This window comes from Enhydra lutris, unplaced genomic scaffold (genome assembly GCF_002288905.1).
Source record: "Enhydra lutris kenyoni isolate GAN:26980312 unplaced genomic scaffold, ASM228890v2 scaffoldscaffold21, whole genome shotgun sequence".
Taxonomy (NCBI): domain Eukaryota; kingdom Metazoa; phylum Chordata; class Mammalia; order Carnivora; family Mustelidae; genus Enhydra; species Enhydra lutris.
In genome coordinates, this window is record NW_019154105.1 from 4,468,913 (window position 1) to 4,492,039 (window position 23,127).

General features: G+C 48.0%; 1 protein-coding gene and 1 pseudogene across 1 annotated transcript in view; one reads left to right on the top strand and one right to left on the bottom strand.

Moving 5' to 3' along the window:
* The window catches only part of LOC111149051 (annexin A3), a 49,552-nt gene extending 27,628 nt beyond the window's left edge, over nt 1–21,924 (bottom strand). The window contains exons 1-3 of the mRNA XM_022505952.1: nt 21,885–21,924; nt 18,224–18,275; nt 2,782–2,869 (exon numbers count right to left, since the gene is read on the bottom strand). Of these exons, the coding sequence (XP_022361660.1) occupies nt 2,782–2,869; nt 18,224–18,238 (103 nt within the window). The 5' untranslated portion in view covers nt 18,239–18,275; nt 21,885–21,924. The remainder of the gene's footprint in view (nt 1–2,781; nt 2,870–18,223; nt 18,276–21,884) is intronic.
* Nucleotides 14,526–14,996, top strand: LOC111149154 (annotated as a pseudogene).
* Nucleotides 21,925–23,127: the final 1,203 nt, after the last annotated feature.

Here is a 23,127-nt window from a genome sequence, read left to right on the forward strand (position 1 = left end):
TGGGTGAAACCCTAATGGTCTAACTCCTGCCCAGGTCTCTGTTCTCATTTTCTACCCTTACGCGGCATCTCTATGCCATATGCTCCAAGACTCCAGATGTAAACCGCCACCCCCACCATGGCTGCGTGAAGCTTGTATACGAGGAGGTGCTTCATCTCTTCATTTCGCACACACTTAGGACCAGAAGCTAAAACAAGCTGCCTCGTGGTTCAGAGACGGGATCTGACACATCCCTAATGCAAATACAATGATGACTCCTGGTACTGGACCTAGAACACATCAGTTTTGGTCCTCACAAGCATCTCGAAGTAGGTCTGCAACCCCAAATGCAAAAATGCATGAAGAAATGTAACACTAAGAAAAAAAAAGACAAACGGGCGCCTGGGTGGCTCAGTGGGTTAAGCCTCTGCCTGCGGCTCAGGTCATGATCTCAGAGTCCTGGGATCAAGCCCCGCATCGGGCTCTCTACTCAGCGGGGAGCCTGCTTCCTCCTCCCTCTCTCTGCCTGCCTCTCTGCCTACTTGGATCTCTGTCTGTCAAATAAATAAATAACATCTTTTTTAAAAAGAAAAAAAAGACAAGCAATAGAATGGAAGACCATTATTCCATTCGATTTGACATCAACCTCATGGAGTAATCTCTCGACATGGAGCATAAATGGGGAAGGCATAGAGATAAATGAAGAAATAATTGCCATTTAAAAACAGAAAAAAAGAAAAAAGAAATCCAAACGACAGAAACGAGATAATATTACACTGATATGAAAACCCGAAGAGGACATTTCATGGCTTGACAAACTGACCCTAATATTCGGGGATGGGGGGGAGGAGGGAGTGGTCCAAAGGGCCAAGAGAAGCTCTTGTCTTACTCGACACTAATTATAAAATTAGAGTAGTCATTATGACAAGGTGATACGGAGACAGGGATAGACAAACAGACAGTGGAGCATAACAGAAAGCAGAAACAGAGAGACTTAGAAGATGAAGTGGCCTTACCACTCAGTGTGCAAAGGGGGCATTCTTCAATAAATTGTGCTGGGACTGTCAACTAGCCACGTGAGATAAAAACAAAATTAGATGCCTTTAAACTATCTACACAAACATTAATTCCAGGTAGATGGAAAATCCCAAAGTGAACAATAAGATTGTAAAACTCTGGGAAGAAAATACAGGAGAATAACTTTATGAGCTCATCATAGAAAAAGACACATGGGAAAAATACTGGTAAACTTGATTTCCCTGCTATTCAAGATTTCTAGGCAATAGAAGTTACTAGAACCGATGTTAAAAGAAAACGATAGAGTAGGAGAAGATACTTTCATGGATTGTAACATTTTTTTACTCTGTATCCAGAATTTATAAAAAACACAATCTTGCCAATCATAAAGAAGACAGTCCAACTGAAAATGGATAAAAGATAAGAAGACATAATTCGTAGAAGCAGCAGATGATCCAGAAAGGAGACTTTCAGTCCTGGGGGATGGGGAGGAGAGAGGAAGCAAACACACATACAAGATGAGATACAATTCCAGACCCACTCAGCGGGGAAACCAGAAGAGTGTGACCTGAGCGAGTACCGGGGAGAATGCGGAGCGAGAGAAAGTCTCCCCCCGTACCGCCGGCGGGAATGCTCATTTGCATATTCATTTTAGAGAGCAGTTTGGCAAAATTTCTAGTTCATTTGAAGATGAACATCTTCAACCTCAAATTCCATTTGCTATATTCTCGAGAAATGGAAGCAAATGTGCACAAGACGTAAGCAGGGATATCCAACGCAGCAGCTTATACTGTAATAGAAAAGAACTGTAGGCAACTTAAATGTCCCATCAATATCCCATCTTACAATATAATAATTCAATAGACACTATGCAAGTTGTGTTAATGAACTAGAGCTGAACATATCAACACGGGTAATTCTCAAAGACAACATGTTAAGGGATAAAAGAAGTTGCTGAAGAGCGTACCTACAACACAGTATCATCCCAGTTTACACGGCTAGAGGCCACGCAAAACTCTACGCGCGTGCTTATGTAGTTATGGAATTAAAAGTTTCATGGAATAAACTCTACTTTAGGATGGTGTTTTATCTCTAGAAAATGGGGTGGGAAAGAGATCCAGGAAGAATCAGCAGGAACAATATCTGTAACGATTTATTATGATGATCACTGTTTTTGGTAACAGTGATGGTGATGTATTGTTTCACAGCAAGTAAATATGGTAAATATTAGGATTTAGTAGAATTGGGCACCCTATGCACTTTTTTCTCACTATTTCAAAATTTTTATTTTTGGAGGCGGGGGCAGAGGGAGAGAAAAAGAGAAAATCTTAAGTGGGCTCCACACCCAGCCTGGCTTGATCTCACGACCCCAAGATCATGACCTGAGCGAAATCAAGAGTCAGAGGCTTCACCGACTTGGGCCACCCAGGCACCCCATTATTTCACAAGTTTTAAAAAGTCCCTTACGGGGGCGCCTGGGTGGCTCAGTGGGTTAAAGCCGCTGCCTTCGGCTCAGGTCATGATCCCAGGATCCTGGGATGGAGCCCCGCATCAGGCTCTCTGCTCAGTGGGGAGCCTGCTTCCTCCTCTCTCTCTCTGCCTGCCTCTCTGCCTACTTGTGATCTCTGTCAAATAAATAAATAAAATTAAAAAAAAAAAAAAAGTCCCTTACGATTTCTCTGGTTGAGTAAGCCAAGTTGGGCAAACTGAACCAATGCACTTTTTAAATTGTAACTTTCCTGATTTGCTTCAAGGTGAGGAGAACAACCGCAGAATCGAGCTCACCAATTCCTCTGATCGCCTTCCGAATCGCTTCCGCATCCACTGACGGGCTGAAGCCCGGATAATCGCGGATCGTCCCTCGGTGTCCCACCTGGAAGGAAATATCTGAAAGTGCCACTAGTTCAAAATGACTTCTTTGTTTGCCTTACATACATAGGCGCATGCGCATTAGAAGCATAACGAACCCATAATTTGTAACACCTTCCTTTCCCTGCAGGAGGGGTTCGCCAGACTCTCTGTCCCCAGACGTGAGAAATACGACGTTGGACGCGTGTGCAGAAAGGGCTCTCTCTTCTCCCCTGTTGTGTAACAGGTTGGAACTACAAAACATTTATTCTCTAGAGGAATACACTGTGCTAATCCCAGTGACTCTGAAGAATATTTGCTTTATTTTATTTTATTTTATTTTATTTTATAGATTTATTTGAGAGAGAGAGAGAGAGCACAAGTAGGGGGAGCAGCAGACAGAGGGGGAGCAGGCTTCCTGCTGAGCAAGGGGCCCAACGCGGGACTCGATCCCAGGACCCTGGACCATGACCTGAGCCGAAGGCAGACGCTTAACTGACCGAGCCACCCAGGCGCCCCAGAATATTTGCTTCAAAGTGGTCTCTGCACAAAAGCAATGAGAAGGTGAGAATTTCCTGTATCCTCTTTGTTTTCAAGTGATAACGCAAAGCTCCTCCCTGCATCTTACACAGAAGTAACTGGGTTGCAGGCTTCACGGTGTTTAATTAATGCTGACCACTGTCCTCGGGGAACCCGACACCAAAGGATCCGCAGATGAAAACCCATTAGGACAGCCTGTTCTCAAGCCTGGTTTGACAGATGTGCAGTTGCGGCTGACAAATGCCTTTCTGAGAGCCCCACTGCCACAGAGCTTTGGGAGCAGAATGGAAATAAGATGCCACGACACTAATTTTAAACACACACACGAGGAACACGTCAGTAAGCTGGGAAAGACCACCTTCCCTACCGAAAAAATAAAATCTCTTAAAACTGCTTACGAGACTACAGAACATCCACGGAGATGCTGAGACAAATGTAAGGGAGCACGGATTCACACGGCATTTCCTCATGCTGAAGCAAAACGTGTCTTCATGGTCATGGTGTTTTCCTCCTAAGCTGATTTTCCTATCCTGTCGCTGAATAACAGAGGCTCTGTCGTCTTGTGCTAATATGTCATTTAGGCTTCCCTGAAGTGTTTAATGTTTTCGTGACAGGACATCCTCTTGTCACATTCCAGTGAATGGGAAATTAATGTTATCATTAAAAAATAATGACCTGCTGATTCGGTAGGTAAGATTGAACAATTTGCTTCAATACAACCAAACATTGTTCAATCTTAAAGCATCCAAAACAAAGAGTTTTCATTCTACCAGAGTGACTGTAACAGGTTAGAAACTAGTTGTGACTGTGTCTGATCTCAAGGCATCTGTAAGAAAGTAGTCGCGTCCACAAATCTTTGGAGAATCCTCTTTCTCTGAGGCTTAATAAATACTTTATGGGTTCCTAGAGTCGAGGGGTTTCATTTCAGGTCTATCCATCCGGGGACGTCTGTGGTGATCTTACCGGTCCACTGTATGTGTTGGGCCCTGCGGAAAACTCCCCAGTATCAGAGCACGAGAGCGTTTCAGGCCCAGCACCGTGTGAGACACTTCGTATGCCCTAACAGAACCTGCGTGACAGCCCGGAGGAGTAAGACGGACCCATTTCACATACAAGACTCCGGGGTTTAAGACGATCAGAGAATTTGCTCAACCCACGGAAGCCAGGTTGGCGGCGGCTCTGAACTTGAACGCGGTCATGACCATTCCAGCCCGTTCCTACCCTTCTTGTGACGCAGGGTCACAATTCCTTCCAATGCGGATGACCAGGTCGCGCATCAGACATATTGAAAATATTCTTCAGAAATAAAGATTCCAGGGACTCATGAAAGGGGTTTCCATTCTAGCTGTGACCTTTGCACGGCCGTCTGCTACCTACACATCAAAATATGCTGAAATTCCAATGCGCACAATTAGAGGTTGAAATTCCCAGGCTGTTATGTAATGTGCCATCTAGTAAGAATTAAATGGGGAGGAAAAAAAGACACACACACACACACACACTCATTCACACACTCTCACACACACACACACTCTCACTCCACACTCACACACACACATGCTTGAAAAACGGCACGGAGATTCTGAAGCAGAATCTCGGTGAACTTTTTCAGGCTGTTTCAGTTATTTCAGTAAGCGGTAGAATTCAGGTGCTAGAATTGCTTGCCCAGAACATTCAACAATATTTACATGACCTTCGAAAAAACATCTTAGAGTAAAAGACATTAACAGACTCTTAAACGAGCACATGCCAGGCAGTGAACAAGTGCTTTACAGACAACTTATTTCAGTCTTAAAATGACCTTAACAGAATAGATTTCATTATTCCCAATAAAAAAATGGAAGAAACACGATTTCAGAGAAATGATTTGCTTCACAGAACTCTGCTCCCGAGGACAGCGGAGGATGCGGCACCCGCCTCCCGCCAACCCCCGGCTTGTATCTGAAATGCCCTGTGCCCTCCAGCACATCGCAGAGCCTCCCAGGACTCCAGCTAGTGGTTCTCGGAGCACAGACACTGGATCGGCCCCAGCAGCGTCGCCTGGGAACTTGTTAGAGATGCAGATTCTCAGGTCCCACCCTAGTCTCACTGAGCCAACAGTTCTGGGGCTACGGCTCAGGATCTGTGTTTTAACAAGCCCTCCAGACGATTCTAGTGCTCGAGGTTGAGAACCGCGGCTCTGTTTCATTCTCAGCTGCCCAGAAGACCAAAGTGAAATGAGTAAACAAGTCACAGATTCTTTCGTGGGAGGTGGAAGAAGAATTTGATGATGACCTCAGCGTTTCAGGAATGCGGGCATTGTTACAGACTTAACGATTCGCATGGCCTGCTGGTGGCAGGGCTTCCTTCCTTACATTTGAACTACGAATCCATGCTTGACTTGGGCTCTTCGCACTAACCCTAACTCCCTAACAAAGTGTCATGCTACTGTAGGACACAAATACTTGGCAAACTTTTTATATTTCCAAAAACACCATGTTTGATCAGATTTCCATGTGTATCCCTTAAACACTGTACGTTGCTTCCTTTTTTTCAAACTTGACCTTCCGATGCCCCCAGAGGGACAATGATCCCGAAACCAGTTGGAAAATAAATTAAAGCAAGCACTGCTGAAATGAAGGGAGGGAGAGACTATCAGGAGCTCTCGACCTCAACCACTGTTGGGACTTGGGACGCCTGGGCGCCTCCGGCCCGTTGAGCGTCCAACTCTCGGTTACTGCTCAGGTCATGACCGCAGGGTCCCGAGAGGGAGCCTTGCATGGGGCGCCCTGCTCCGCACAGAGTCTGGTTGGGATTCGTTCCTTCCCCTTCTGCTCCTCCCCCTGCTCTCAACGCCCAAACAGACAAACAATAAATCTTAAAGAAACCTGTCGGACTTACCGTGTGCCACGTCCTGTGCTAAGCACGCTTCCTGCATTAGTTCACTCGATCCTCACCAAAACTTATAAGGCAGATGTAACACATCCTATTTATAGATAATGACAAAAACCGATGCTGAAGTAACTTGCCGAGTCCACACGGCCGGCAGGTGTCAGTGTCGGCGACCTCTGCCTCTGATCACGCGGCCGCCCTCATCGGGACATCTTCACGCAGCCGCCCTCATCGGGACATCTTCACGTGGGTTGTTTTCTCTGGTCTTTGTTGTTTAAGGATCTGAACCATCTTCACGTGGGTAGTTTTCTCTGGTCTTCGTTGTTTAAGGATCTGAACCATCTTCACGTGGATAGTTTTCTCTGGTCTTCGTTGTTTAAGGATTTTTATTTGAGAGAGAGAGAGAGAGAAATAGCGACAGAGAGCGTGAGTGGGAAGAAGAGGGAGAGGCAGGCTCCCCGCTCACGAGCAGGGCGTCCCAGGATCCCAGGACCCCGGGATCATGACCGGAGCCGAGGGCAGACGTTAGCCAGCTGAGCCTCCCAGGTGCCCCTTTCTCTGATCTTCTAGAACTCTCCTTTGGAGATCATCAGAGCACCTGATGCCTTAAGCCATCGTTGTGGCCAGTGGGCGGCTGGGAGCTGTCTGCTGCCACCGCCCTGAGAGAGGCCGGTCTGTCCTTGACCATGAAGGCTGGTTGTGCCCATTTCTCCGTGCAAAGTGTAGTGGCTTTGCAAGAAGTCAAACATTCACATTCCGAAGAACGAATGAAAGAGAAGGCGCCAATCCTGTTGACAGGAAACTGGTTAAAGCCCGACGCTTCAGAGCAAGCGGGGCTGCGGGCAGGTGCAGCTCGAGGTGAGGTGACGTGCAACCGCTCGTCGAGGGTGAGGTGACGTGCAACCGCTCGTCGGTTCGTGCAGCCCTACCGCGCCCGCGTCCAGACGTTAAGCTTCCAAATCCATGCCTCATAGCAACCTCCAGGACTCGGGAACTCTTGGAGCGCTGAGGAGAAATGGGAGCTCTCTGGTCAACGTCCAAACAGTCTGCTGGGTCTCGAGGGTTTACGATAGGAGGAAAAATAGACTCAAACAAACAAACAAACAAAGTAATCACAGCTTAGAAGACGTGAGACCTCTCATTCCATTTTTCTAGTAAAAGATGGTTTTCCAAACCAAAAAAAGCTTATCGTAAAAGGCTCTGATGGAACAGGGTCATGGGAGGCGAGTGTTAGGGGTTGAATTGTGTCCCTCCAAAAAGATACGTGGCGGGCCCAGCCCACAGTGCTGCACGCTGCGACCTTTTTCGGGTGGAAGTTCATCGAAATGTACTTAATGAAGCGGAGGTCAGACCGGACGGAGTGGGCCCCAAATCCAGCATGACATCTGTCCTCAGGACACAACCAGGTGGCGACAGAGTCACAGGAGGGGATGTGACCATGAAGGCAGAGATCGGGGCCGCAGCTTCGAGCCAAGGAACCCGGAATACTTTCAGCAAACCACCCGGAGCTGGAAGAGGCGAGGAAGGACGCCCTGACAGGTGGGAGAGCAGGGCTGGGAGCCTCCCGCGCCTGATGGCAGGGAGAGGAGCGAGCGACGTCATGGCTTCCTCTGAAGTACTTCCGAGGGGCTCAGAGACAATGTACGCGTTTCTTCTTGTCTTGCTAGAGAAAAGATCCATACTTGCCTCCTGTTCTTTTCTAGATAAACTGATCTCATCGGGGGTCTCAGAGCAAGGGCACTGGGGTGTGTGACAGAGCGCGGTGTTGGGCTGGAGTAGGAGGTCAGTGTGATTCAGAAGTTAGGGAAGCTGTTTGGGTTGGGTTTTCCATGAAACGCAGATTATAGTCAGAACAAACCCTGACCTCTCGGAAGCCTGTGCCATGGTCAACCCAGCCAGACTCCTGCCTTCTGTCGGCTCCTGGCCCCGTCCCTGGGGCTTCTCGCCGCCCCCGCTTGCGTTTCCCTCCTCTGTCCGCCCAGCCCCTCGCCTGCCCTCCGTAACACAGGTGCTTCTAAATTGGAAACTCTCTTTTCTTCCCTCTCACCACGAGAACAGCTCTCACGTTTGTCAGCCCAGCCCAGACTTCTACTCCGAACACTGGTCTCGTATACTCAGTGTCTGCTTTTAGGTCTCACGTACCTGTTATTTCCTCCAAGCTGACTTCCTCCCCCCTGTAACAATTCCATATTTACTTGTGCTTTACCCCTATCTGCTCATTTAATCTCAAAACCCACCCTACGGGGCCAGTACTTTTCTGACCCCCACTTCGGGGGGGAGAAGACAGAGGTACGAGGCTTGTCCGAGGTGATGTGACTCGTCTGTGGCACAGCCAGGATTCGAACCCAGGCAATCTGGCTGATCTCTGAGCTCATCCCCAATATCCCTTCTTCCTCTAAATGGCACCAACTCCACAAACTGGGAGTCTCCTTTGATGTGTCTCTCTTTCCCTGCAAACTCAGTCCATTAGCAATCTCGAAAGCTAATCTCCGGGGCACTTCTCCCCATCTTCTTTGCCCCTGTTGTTGTCCAAGTCGCCCTCACCATTCCCCTGGACACGGACACCTGCAGCGGTCTCCTTTCCTTCTGTTGTCTGCCTCCCACCGCCTCCCACACAGCAGCCAATGGGTCTGTGGCACTGGTCTGCACGGCCCTGGCCCTGCATGGCTGGGCTCAGCCTCCCTCTTCGCCCTCACCCACCGCCACCCTCCCCTTTGTCCCCCACACTTCAGCTCTCTGACAGCCTAGCTGATGTACGTGGAATTCTTCCTCCTCCTAATGCCTTTGTTCGTGCTCTTCCCTCTGTCTGGAATGTTCTTCTACCTTCATGCCTCTGCTTAAAGGCCCTCTTCTCTGACAAGCTAGCCCTGGCCACTGGACTCGAGCAGGGCCTCTCCTGTCAGTCCTCCTCTCAGCCAGCCTTCCCCTGGGGGCATCAGCGCTGGTATCACCTCCCACTATTCGTGTCTGCGTCTCCAGCTCCTCCAACATAAAATTCCAGGGGCGGAGACCTTATGTTTTACTCACAATGGTGTGTCCAGCTGCAGCCCAGGACTCGTCTTCAGACAGGACCTTAATCAATAACTGTGAATGAGTTTGCCGGAAGAAAATGGAAGGAAGACGATGACACCCCAAGGTGTGGAATTTTTCCAAGGCCAACAAAAGCCAATAGGCTGCTTGATGAACTTGCTCCCTTCAAACATCAGTAATCCAGAAATCAAAGGGACCGTTGTATCCTGGCAGATGTGGAAGAGGCTGGAAACATTTCGGTGGCCACGTTCAGCCCTGCAGGCTCTTCCAGGTCTTTCAAAGCTGGTTCCAGAAGCTGCGGCGGAAGACTGGTGAGCCAGGGATGTTCCCAGTGATTCCTTCCGTCTGTCTTCCTGTCTCTCCAAGCACTCGGGGGTTCGGCGGCAGAGGCAGCAAACCTAACCAGACTGGGTCTGAAACACTGGTCCCCCAAGAAAGTCTTTATCAACACAAACTTCTTTCTCAGAATAAGTTTCATTATTTATTTGAAACGTATTATAAACAAGTTATTCTCATCTTCTTTTGAGTTATTTAGCACTGGTAACTGAAGATTACATTTTTCCTCTACAATCCAAGTCAGGTTTAGCTTAGCCAAGAGTTCTTGGCCAAACTCTCTTCTTGGCCAAGAGCCACAAGTAGCTGAAGACTATGGTGTCTATACTGGCCACATCCACAGTTAGATGAAGTATATTTCTATCGTCCAGGAGAGACACCTCTGTCAAAGGGACCTGCTCTCTAACTGCGGAAGATGGAGGGAACGTGGCTCACTGAACTGGGGAATCTGGCATCATCCATACCTTAGGAAATGGGTTTGGCAGGATGTTGGGACTACAGCGGTGACACCCACTCTCCTCCCACGTCACTTCTAGGGGAATGGAAATCCACCCATGAGGGACGGAGACGAGGGACGTCTGCTGTTTGTAATGTTACAGAAAGAACATTTCTTGTACCTGTGGCCACGGTCATGAATGCCCACACGATATGATGGCAATGTGCACTGTTTTATGACCTTTGTGTAAGTGTGTGTTTGGAAAGTGACAAGCTTAACAATAAGTTGCTAAGAATTCTTCCTAATGTAAAGTAAATTTACATAATGGGAACTCCTTGCAGAGTTTATACAAAGACTACTGGAACTAAACATTCTCTGTGGTCCTTGGAGGATCCTGAAGCGTAATATCTCCCTGTCTCCATTACCTCATGGGAGTGTCCTTTCCACTCTTCCAAAACACCCTGCCTCGGGCTGCACCTGCTGTACCCTCTGCCTGGACGCTCCTCCCCAAGGCATTCTCCCAGCTCACCCCCTCCTGTTGACTTCTGCTCACATATCTGAGCAGAAAATCACACTCCCGCCACTATCATTATCTACTTCTGCTTTTCCCCCAGCGTACTTGAAACTGATATTATGTACTATACATTTATTTCTTTGTTTGTTAGCCATCTTTGCTAATAAAATCAGAGGCATATAACCTCCATGTTTTTCAAATTTCTCTTTCTCTGTATTTCCAGAGCCCAAAACAGGGTATGCCACATAGCAGATCTTAGTAAATATTTGTTGAATGACTAAGTGATAAAGAAATGTTTTCTTATTCTGAGTCTTGCTTTCTTTGATAATTCTCAAACGCCACTACCAGACTTTTCAGAGCTCCGTGCCACACCTCAGAGATCTGAGTAATGCATTCTTCAAACCTTTCGTAAATGCTGTTCAGATGGGGCTGTCGCTACCTCTATTTAAACACGTCTCCAGAACCTAAGTGAAGTATTTAAACACAAATGATTAAAAATAAAAGGAGCAAAGATGTGATCATGGAGGAAGGGGCAGACCTGAGAATTTTCTGCCCTTTTGACTTACTCTCTTTTATTTGGTGTGAAACCTCTACGTCTGTATTAATCTTACTGGTCCCCATTCTAAAATGCATGTTTTCCAACTGCTCTGCACTCACCAAAACACAGGCATTCAAGAGAATCGAATTATACCTTCTCCCCTTCACGTTCCTTGCTCTCCATCTAAAACTTTTTCTTTTCCTGTTTGCCTCTGACTCACCAGGCTTCTTCAATAGTTACTCATGAGATTTGGCAAATTCACTTTTTAGTATGATTAAATGTGAACGACGGTCCCCACACCTCCGTGGTGAGTTGGGGTCAGGGAGTGGCAAAGGACGGGTCTTTAGTGCTTGGTCTCTTCTTTCCTGGGAAGCCTCTCTCTTCACAGACTGTAGACAGTTTCTTTCTAGACTCTGTCCCGAAACAAAGCTCTAATGTTTTGATTTGAAATCCAGGTCTTCCCTGATTTTCATTCACTTCCTACAGAGGGCCACTTCCGCAGCTGCCAACATTTATCTAAATATGCTTGGGGCAGGGGGGGACGCCTGCGTGTCTCAGGTGGTTAAGCCACTGCCTTCGGCTCAGGTCATGGTCCTGGAGTCCTGGGATCGAGTCCCATATCAGGCTTCCCTTGCTCTGCGGGGAACCTGCTTCTCCCTCTCCCTCTGCCTCTCCCCCTGCTTGTGCTCTCTCTCTGTCAAATAAATAAATAAAATCTTTAAAAATAAATAAATAAATACACACACTTCGGGGAGCATGGTTTAAAACACACACCAGACCGGAATCTGCATCACACTGAAGAGCACCTAATCAGGCTTGATGCCCGTTCTCCTTGGGATGTGAAAATTCTAGCTCAGGGAAAGCAGTTATGGAGCTGGACCTTCCAGCCCTGAGACGCAGCAGGTGGGGAGACCAGAGGAGAAATTCAACACGACCACATGCGTGCAACACAGGTGCTCCTCCCACATGTTTTAGATTTGCATGGTTGGGAAGAGCAAACACACCAGGAAAGAAAGGGCTGATAGATGTTCCCACCAAAACAAGACGTATGAACTGGATGGAGCCCTCACCAACTTCTGTACCCAGGACCAGCAGCATCCTATGCCCAGGGCTGGTGGCATCCATGGAACAGAACGGAAAGGCATTGTCTTCCCAAATTCTCTCTCCCAAGGGTCCTTTCCCGGGAGGCCTACCGCTGATGCCACACTCTGTCTCACACAGCAGAAATGGGACCATTGTGTCCTCATGGGTCAAACTACACCGGTCTTGTTCCCAGGAAAGAGAGGAAGCAGCACGCAGGGAAGGAAAGCTATGCTTTCTTTTTCATCAAGAACACATGTTCAAGGACTAATTTTTCCTATTAGCAGGTTTCCACCCCAGATGAGCCTTCCCCAACCCCTCCACTCTCAAGAATCCCTTTAAGTATTTCTTCTCCATGGACCCCATGTTTTGAGTGATTCTATCTGCTAATCTGTATTTATTACAAAGCATTACTCACTGTCCTGTGTTACTTATGATTTAAGACAGGAACTTCCAAGCAGAAGTTCTCATCAGCAGAAGGTAACCAGTGTCTGAGTGTTACTGTAATGTTAAAATAAAAAAATAAAGGAATATGATATTTTGGAAATTCTGTGCAGCCCCAACCTGAGTTATATATGTATGATACAATAAGGAATATGGTCTTTGTCCTGGGATCCTGGCAGAAAGCGTCCAAACCACTGGAATTTCCTGATAGGAGTGTCTTTATTATGCCATCGAGGTGACTCATGGTGGACCTCTATGTAGGTATAGGATGGGGATGGTTGGCAGTTTGTGTGGGGAAGGAGACTGGAGATTGAGCTCAGTCCTTCAGCCAGTGATTTAATCAGTCAGGCCTGTGTAAGGAAATCCCAGTACAAACTCTGGACAGAGGCTTGGAGCTGCTCCCTGGCTGGTGGACACATGATGTGCATGGACAGTGATTTGTCCTGACTCCATGGGGACAGGACCCTTCCAGGCCTTGCTCTACATGTAAGCCGGCTTTATAATAAAACGGTAACCATAAGTACAGTACTTTCAGCGAATTCTCTGAGTCTTTCTAGACAATTACCAAACGCAAGAGGGTCATGGAAATCCCCAGCTATATGGGTCGGAAGGGCAGGAGGCTCAGAGACTCGCCGCTGACTCGGAAGTGAGGGCTGAGCTCTTAAACCTGGAGAGCTGAACTCTGGGCAGTTGTGCGGCACTGTAGGGCGGCACACCTGCTCGGACTGGGAACAGAGTAGCCCACGTCACTACACATATGTAAGTATCCAAACCCACACAATCCACAACACCAAGAGTGAACTGTAGGCTCTGGTGATTATGAAGAGTTAGTGCAGGTTCATTTGTTGCAAGAAATGGACCACTCTGGCAGTGGATGCTGATAAAGGGGGACCCCGGGCACGTGTCTAGACCCTACACATGTATCTACGGGAAATCTCTGTATCTTTGCTTCAGTTTTGCTGGGAACCTAAAACTGCTCTTAAAAAAATACTGAAAATTAAAAAAAAAAATACTGAAAATAGGAGGGGTTAGTAAGAATCTATGTGGAGAAAACCCATCTGTGTTCAGATGGCTCAGAGACAATCATTCCAATGGGGAGGAGGATGCTGTTGATTTGTAATAAAATCAGGCCCAGGAGACAGGCAGAAACTCCTTTACTAAAATGGGTGCAGGGATATTAATTAGCAAGGAATATGTTTTTTAAAAAATAACATATTGAAATGATAATGATTACAACTAACATTCACTCAGTGCTCACTACATGCCAGGCACAGTTAATGCATTTTACGAGAACTAGGTTAACTCTCGCAAGCACTGAATGATGCCGGTACTACTGTTCTATCCATTTTACAGGTGAGGTAGCGGAGATGACAGCAGAGGACAGCAGGTCGTATTCAAGAGCCCGCCTCTGAACCAATTAGAGAGTTATGAAAAGCAGACCGGGGACTGTGGCTGGGCCATTTTCCTTCTGTCCCAGGAGCGCCCACTGTACCAGGCACTTGCTGCCTTACTTGTTTAACTACCCTGTTGAGGAACTCCTTCCAGACACAGTTTGTAGGCGTCCTGTTTATGTGGTTGTATTTTTGCAAAATGTCCTTATCCCTTGGTTCCAGATTGGCTCTCTGTTCCCCTTCCTCATTTTTAAAGTCGAGCGTGGAGTGGGGAAGGGAAAATGTATAGCAAGTTAGGAAGTTATAACAGTTCATAATGATTACGGTGATTACGAGTTTAGAAAAAACTTAGGAAGATAATAAAAATACTAAGTTGAGGACTCAAACAAATGGTCAAAGGAAGTTAGGAACTGACCATGGAGCAAAGAGCCCAGAACGTTTGCTTGAGAAAGCCAGCTCTGTGGAAGGCACATCTGGAAAGACACTGCTATGGTATCTTAATGAATGGTCACGTTCCTGCTCTTTCCGTCTCCAGCTGCCCCGGTGAGACGAGCCGGCCCCACGACTGCCCACCTGCAGTGGACAGTCGTCCTGAACTGCCCCAGCTTCCCAATCACAGGAGCAGACAGGCAGACAGCACCGAGCCCAGGAACCCAAAGGCGCGCAACTCCTTCCGCTACAACCAGCGGATTCAGCGTTAAGACTGTGGGTGTGGGGCCCATGGTCAGTGACAAAGGTCTAGTGGTGCTCCGGAAGCGGAGATCCAGCCACAGAAAGCTTGCCACTTCCTACGTGCGACCACCATTAACAAGAACACCCGGGCCACCGTCAGCGGCATCAGGTACACAACCCCCGAGAACGAGTCCAGCCCACATCTCCGCCCCACGGCCGCTTGCAGAGCCCCGAGACATCCCGCTCAGCCAAAAGCCTGTGATGGGGAAGAGCCCTTGGGCCCACCCCACCAAGAGCTCCTGAGCACCTGCTGGCCACCTCCGAAGCAATGAAGATATCAACCACACACACAAGTCAGTTTCCCAAGACGTTCTAATTTGTAGGTTGCACGAGTGACGGCTGTGGACTTAAAAGCAACCTAAAGGGACCCTGGGTCCGAAGAGAGCAAACTTCTCACCAGGGGTTAAACAGGAGAACACAGGCCTGAACAGAGATAAGCAATGTTTCCAAACAAAGGAAACAGTAATGCAATGTGGATTGTTGACTCATCTGAAACAATGGGAGGTTGCACCACACCTAGAAGATAAAGACCTAGAAAACCAGCTATCATTTCATCTGCAAGGAAATATACCAAAATGGCAACCAGACTCTTCTCTCTGGATCCTATCACTCCGATAAGCTCCTCATCAGTTAGTAACCACGAGCTGATCCACGGTTTCGGAGAAAAGCATGGACTGGATCGCTTATTTGCGTTCAGGTATACATGTGCTTTTGTGTGTAAGAGGGGAAAAGAAAACAGTAAAACTTAGTGATAAGAACAATTACAGAAATCTCCAGGTTTCTATTTTCAATTGTAAAAAAAAAAAAAAGCATAACATAAAGTTTACCACATTAACCGCTTTTAAGTGTACAACAATTCAGTAGTGGTGAGGATATCCACAGTATTGTGAAACAGACCTCCAGAACTTTTTCATTGTGCAGAACTGAAATTCTATCCCTGTTAAGCAACACATCCCCCTCCTCAGCCCCTGGCAACCACAGCTCTGTTTTCGGTCTCTACGAATCTGACTACTTTAGATGCCTCATATAAACGGAATCATAGTATTTTGTCTTTTTATGTCTTTTACTGGTTTATTTCACTTAGCATAACGTTCTCAAGGTTCATTCACGTTGTAACGTGTGCCAGAATTCTCTTCCCTTTTAAGGTTGAATAATACTCCGTTGTATGTCTGTACGGTAGCCCCACCTGCATCCATCGCGGACGCTTCCCAACACCCCCATGGAAACTGCAGATAGTACTGAATCCTATATACGCTGTTATTTTTTTTCTTAAACATGCACAGCTACCATAAAGTTTACTTCATAAACTAGACACAGAGGAAGAGTAACGACTTCGAAGGCATCAGCCGGCCAACTAAGTGGAGAGCCTGACCAACCAGCCCCATGTCGATTTACTAATGGACAAGGACTAGAGGGAGACTTTCAACACCAGCATTTTGGAGAGATGCTTTCCCCCCCCTCCCTCTGACTGTACCAAGTATCCATAATAGCAGCGGGAATTTTAGACCTGGAAAGAGGACAGCCTGCCCTCCTGGTCAGTGGTAAGGGGATAACATGGGCCAAGCAAACCTCCCATAAGCACCACCCATACCCAGAGCTGGTGTATCTGCATACAAGCTATTCTTCAAGCCTTTCTGTCCCTCACTTGAGAAATATAATGTATGTTCATCACTAACCAAAAAATTAGAGCACAGAAGGTGATGCACTAAAAAGCAAATGTGCCCTTGCTCACAGGTCTGCCTTTCCGGAGAGTTTTCACGTAACATAGTCTTTATGCATATATTTTTTCTTTTCTTTTTACTTTCTTTTAAACAGAACCATGGGGTGCCTGGGTGGCTCAGTCTGTTAAGCACCTGACTTGGGGTCAGGTCGTGATCCTGGGATCCTGGGATCAAGTCCCAAGTCAGGCTCCCTGCTCAGCGGGGAGCCTGCTTCTCCCTCTGCTCTGCCCTTCCCCCAGCTCGTGTGTGCTCGTGCTCTCTCTCTCAAGGGAATAAAGAGAAATCCTTAAAAATATTTAAAAAATAAACACACTCACTTTCCACACTATTCTATAACTTTATTTTTTCATTAATTAACATCTTTGGACATTTTCTTATTATCAGTATATAGAGAACTGACCACCTTTTTCCCCATACTTTTTAAGGATCACATCAAAATGACTATAAGTTAGGGGCGCCTGCAGGGCATAGTCGGTTGAGCACCCGACTTTTGGTTTTGGCTCAGGTTGTGATCTCAGGGTCCTGAGCTCGAGCCTGGTTTTGGGCTTCATGCTCAGCACAGAGTCTGCTTGGGACACTCTCTCCCTCTCCCTCTGCCTTCCTCCTCAAACAAACAAATAAATAAATAGATCTTTAAAAAATGGCTGTAGGTTACAAATGAGTAATTTAATAATTTTATACACCATGGTGGCCATTTATGCTGTCTGCATATTTTCATTAATACAAATGAGTGTCGTTAGGTCTGTATTTTTTCAGCCTTATGCAAGAACATCAGTAAGATAAATGCCCAGAAGTGGAAAAACTGGCTAAAATTGGTGTGCATTTAAACATCGATTGTCACCCAAGTGCCTTCCAGTAGTCTGCCACGATGAGAGTAGGAGAGCACCTGTCTTGCCCACGGACTTGCAATACTGGTCTCGTTATAGGTTTTTTTCACCCCTACCAATTTTCTGGTAGAAATGGTTTCTCACTGTGTTATTTACATTTCTTTCTTTCCTAGTGAGTGATAGCATCTTTTCATATGTCCGTGGGACATTTGTAATTCTTTTCATGTGCTGTTCACGCTCTGGCAAATTTTTCCATCAAGTTTTTTTTTATTGATTTATTCAGGTCATTTTTACATTAAGAAAATGTGTTTTTTGTCTGGTGTGCTCCAAATATTCTTCCCATGTGGGTTGTCCTCTGACTCTACTAACAGTGTTATTTGCTGTTATAAATCGGAAGTTTATATGCAGTTAAGTAGATCAATGTTTTTCTTTTAGGCTTTTGGTTTGGAATTATAGTGGCAAATGCCTTTTCTACTTCACGATTATTTTTAACATTCACCCATATTTTGTCTCTTTCACTTCAGTATTTTATCCATCTGAAATGCATTTCAAGGTAAGAAGGGGGAGGGAATATAGATTTACTTTTTTCCCAAATGGCTTGAAATTTTCCCAACATTATTTGTTGAATAAGCCAACATTTTCCTGATATGAAATGTTATCCTTATCATATAGCAACTCCCAAACTAAATTTACTCTGTTGTCAACCTCTACTTTGGTGTCACCGCAAATCATTTCAGCTTTGTACCTCTACAATACATGGTTGTATTTTATTCTTTTTAGACATCCCTTTGCTTTTTTGGCATGTTATTTTTTCCAATGAACCTTATAAACTTTCAAAGATTTGTTTTTCATATTTTGACTTTTGGCATTTTAATTTGACTAAGATAAGTTACTGTATTGTGAAGGCTTTAGAGTTACTTACCCAGACAGAAGCCATGATATCCCACCTTTGCTTGACCTGAGATCACACGAACCTATTTAAAGAAAATAATTACTAAACAGAATAAATGTGGGATTCAGAATACCATAATCTCAGAATAACCCTAATCTTTAATCCAAAAAAACAGAAGTCAACATTCAAAGAGAAACCATCTCAGTAAGGCGACGTGTCTCCAGGATCAAGTGCCCTATATGCTACACAAACATTTACGAGCACCTACTATGGACAAGGACACACTGTGCGGGACTGGGAAGGGGTCAAAACAAGGGAAAAAAATCTCCATACTTAAAGGGTTTACAAATATGTTTCCTGGAAAACAAATTCTTCATTCATTTAAAAGTCCAGTAGAAGGATGCCTGGGTGGCTCAGTGGGTTAAAGCCTCTGCCTTCAGCTCAGGTCATGATCTCAGGGTCCTGGGATCGAGCCCCACATCGGGCTCTCTGCTCAGCAGGGAGCCTGCTTCCCCTCTCTCTCTGCCTGCCTCTCTGCCTACTTGTGATCTCTGTCAAATAAATAAATAAAATCTTTAATAATAAAAAAGTCTAACAGAACTATGTTGATTACTGAGTTCTCTTTTAACCAGAAGAGATACCATCCTGGGGAACAACAACAGAAACAGTTAGAATGGCCAAAATTAGCAAGACAGGAAACAACATGTGTTGGAGGGGATGTGGAGAAAGGGGAACCCTCTTACACTGTTGGTGGGAATGCAAGTTGGTGCAGCCACTTTGGAGAACAGTGTGGAGATTCCTCAAGAAATTAAAAATAGAGGTTCCCTATGACCCTGCAATTGCAATACTGGGTATTTACCCCAAAGATACAGATGGAGTGAAAAGAAGGGCCATCTGTACCCCGATGTTTATAGCAGCAATGGCCACGGTCGCCAAACTGTGGAAAGAACCAAGATGCCCTTCAACGGACGAATGGATAAGGAAGATGTGGTCCACATACACTATGGAGTATGATGCCTCCATCAGAAAGGATGAATACCCAACTTTTGTAGCAACATGGACGGGACTGGAAGAGATTATGCTGAGTGAAGTAAGTCAAGCAGAGAGAGTCAATTATCATATGGCTTCACTTATTTGTGGAGCATAACAAATAGCATGGAGGACATGGGGAGTTAGGAGAAGGGAGTTGGGGGAAATTGGAAGGGGAGGTGAACAATGAGAGACTATGGACTCTGAAAAACAATCTGAAGGGTTTGAAGAGGTGGGGGGTGGGAGGTTGGGGGAACCAGGTGGTGGGTATTAGAGAGGGCACGGATTGCATGGAGCACTGGGTGTGGCAAAAACAATGAATACTGTTATGTTGAAAATAAATTTAAAAAAATGATAAAAAAAAAAAAAAAGAAAGAAATTGTCTCCTCTGAACCCATCCCGAAACAAGTTTTAGCTGGCTTCAGTTGGATTCTTTGTATTTGACTGTGATATCTCCATTTGCATTTTACAAGGCTCCCAGCCTACGGACTGCTGTAAACAGACATGCCGGCTCTTTGAGGAGGCAGTCCAGTTCCTGGCAGGGCCCAGAGGTAAAAAGGTCAATTCTTTGGTGGAGCTCTATTGGGAAGCCAGGCACTTTTCCTATGTAGACATTATTCAGACACGCTGGCGTATCTCCAGGGTCGATTTATAAATGTAAGTTGCTCCCACCAATCCTGGGAACAAAATATTCTAAAAATTCAGTGATAGCCGCAGAACAAAGTTCAGTAGGAAATTACACTAGACGTCCGTGGAAGCACTTAGCCTGACTTTCTCAGGCAATCTGTAGCCTAGGGCAGTGGGCTTTCTAGTTACCAGATCTAACATTACATCCCTCTAGATACACGGTGGCTACAAGGTGTCACTAGTTCTCATTTTGCTTCTGAAAGCTCGATTTCCTTGAGCTTTGGTTTCTTCATCTATAGAAAGGGAAGAGGAAGGCAGGGATCATATGTATAATAATATCAGCTGCGATTCTGAGTTCTTACTATGTACCAGGTCATATAAAAACACTAGAAGGTTAATTTCACAACGCTTTTTGTCATTTTAGTTCACTGGGGCATAAAAGGCACTAAAAAAATACTGAATGAATGACTTAAATAAGTCTCACAATAACCTAGTAAGGGAGCTAGTTGTCATTAAGAACATCTCCACTTTAGGGGCATCTGGGGAGCTCAGCTGGTTTAGCGTTTGCCTACGGCTCAGGTCATGATACTGGGGTCCTGCGATCTGGGATCAAGCCCCCCATCAGGCTCTCTTTTCAGCAGGGAGACTGCTTCTCCCTCTCCTTCTCAGTCTCTGCTGCTCTCCCTACTTGTGCTCTTTCTCTCTCAAATAAATAAAGTCTTAAAAAAAAAAAAACCCGCACATCTCCACTTTACATATTAAAAAGCTGGGGCACAGAGAAGGTACAATAATGTTCTAGGCACACAGCAATAAGGGTCCCCCTACTGAATCTGGACAGTCACACTCCAAAGGTGTGACATTAACTCCCATGCTCTGCCTTACCCAAGTGCCTTCCCCATACATTGTCACAGCTGATATTCAATATATGTTGATCCAGTATAATGATCCAACAATTATTACTGATTTAAATTTTAAGAAGAAATCCAAATGACCTGACAACAGAACTTTAAACATTCTTTTCAGAAAGGAATTTGGGGATCTACATCATTTCCTTTACTTTCCCCTCCATCCCTATTTCTCAGCAGATGGCTCCACACAGACCCCACAGCTCTCAGAACAAGATTCCAGAATCTTTCAACTTTAAGAGTTTCAAGTTACAACTCCCTTTCTCCTCAGTCTGAAGTTTTCTGCCTTCGTGAGCCAATGGGGACATCTTTGGAGAACAACGTTTCAATGAGTTACATTTTTTTATGATGCTGATACAACAGGTTGTAAATGTAGCTCTTCCCAAGGGCTCAGTCTTGCTGTCTGTGCAGAAGGTAGATCCTGGGGAAGGATTTCTGTCCCGCACTGTAGCTCCTTCTCAGCAGCCAGAGGGGCCTTCAGCGACCGGGGCCTCTGAGCCCCTGCACAGACCACAGCTTCCTATATAAGGTCATTTGCAACGAAGGACTCAGATTCCCCACCTGCTGACTCAAATGCCTGGGGGATGAATCACGAGCAGGGGAGCAGGGGCGGTGAGCGTTGCAATCAAAGAAAAGGTGAGTCTTTTCAAGGAAAAGCAAACTTCTCGGATTCCCAACGCTCCATGTCTAAATACACTTTTCTTCTACCACCTAAGAAATTTTCAAGTGAAATAAAAGGTCTACGTTACAAGGAGCGAAGGCTCCCAAGGATGGCGGGACTCCAAGTTCTCGGCACCGGGCTCGAGCCCGCCCCTCCCGCTTCGCCAGGGACCCAAAGGGCAGCTCCGACCCCGGCTCATTCTCTGTCCCCAAGACGCTTAGGGCGCGGGAGGCTGAGATGGCCGCGGGATCCCCAGAAGCGAGGGTCTGCGGCCGCCGTCATCGCGGTCGGGTGACCCTCCCCAGGCGCACCGCTTTTGCTCCTCTGGGCCTCAGTTTCCCCCATTCTGACGTGGGGACGCGGGCTCTGCCTGGTCTGCGGCGTGGGCCGCGCTCCCGGGGAAGTGGCCGGAGCCCCCCGCTGCCAGCCGCCGGCAGCCGCGGGCTAGTCGCGGGGACGCGGGTCTTACCTGCGGTGCGGCCAAGGGACCCGGCGAGCGGGAGATCCAGAGCGGGAGTGCGCGCCGCCCGCGGCTGCTCGGCGCCCTCCCAGCTCGCGCCCCTTCCTCCCGCCCCGCCCCGCCCCGCCCCGCCCCGCCCGCGGCTGCTCTGCGCCCGCCCGCCCCTTCCCTTCCCGCCCCGCCCGCGCCCCTTCCCGCCCCGCCCGCGGCCTCCCGCAGCACCTGCCCCGCGCCGACGCCCGGGAAAGGCGGGCCACGCCCTCCGCCGCCCGCGCCCGCCCTGCACCCCGCGCCGCGGCGCCCCGCGCCCCCCGCCCCCCGCCGCGTTCACCCCGAACCCTCTGTCCGCGCTCACTTGTGGGCTCGCGGTCGGTTCCGACCCCCCGCAGCGCCTCCTGCGCCCGCGGCTCGGCGGGGTCCGGCCTGGCCCGTGCGTCCTGCCCCGCCTGCAGCACGGGGCGTCCCTGCCGCTGCCGCCGCCGCCGCCGCCCCCGCACGAGCTGCGTTCGCCCCGCGCCCCGCACGTGCCCGCGAGCGCGCCCTTCCTGCGGTCTGGCCGCGGCCCTGCCGGGGCGGCAGCGGCTTGCGGGGTGTCCAGACCGGCCTCCGGGGAACCTCCCCGGGGCTGCGAGACCAGCCTCCGCGGACGAGTGGGAACCGCACAGCCTCAGACCCCCGCCCGCCCCCACCTCTCCCCGGCTTCTCGGACTGCTTAGACGCGTCCTCCCGGCGGACGCAGAAGTGAGTCAGCTCCGGCCCGGGCGCCCGCAGATCCGCTTCTCCGCGGTGGGGCCCGAGGCTGCGGTGCTCGGTGACCCGGGAGGGAGCTGGGGGCCTCCGGCTCGGGGTCCGCTCCTCCGCCAGGAGCGCCGGCGGCTAAGCGAGGGCTCCAGACTGTTTCCAACTTTGCCTTTTCCCCTCCCTTCCTCCGTGAGCAGAACCAGCTGCCCGCACGGCGGGTGCTTGGTGACGGCGACCAAGGGCGAGCGGGCGCTTGGAGGCCGGGGGTCCCGGTGCGGGGTGCGCCGCGGGTCACACCGGAGCGAGCCCGACCGCGGGGTTAAGTGACCTCAGCGAAGTCACGCAGGGACGACGGGGCGGAACCAGACGGTCAACCCGGGCGGTGCTGCGGTTCCGCGGCTGAGCTTGCGGGCCGGCCGGTGTGGGGACTCGAACCGCGGACTCGGGGAGATGATGCGGCGGAGGGGCGTGTAGGCACCGGAACAACGGACCAAACGAGGGAGGCTGGAAA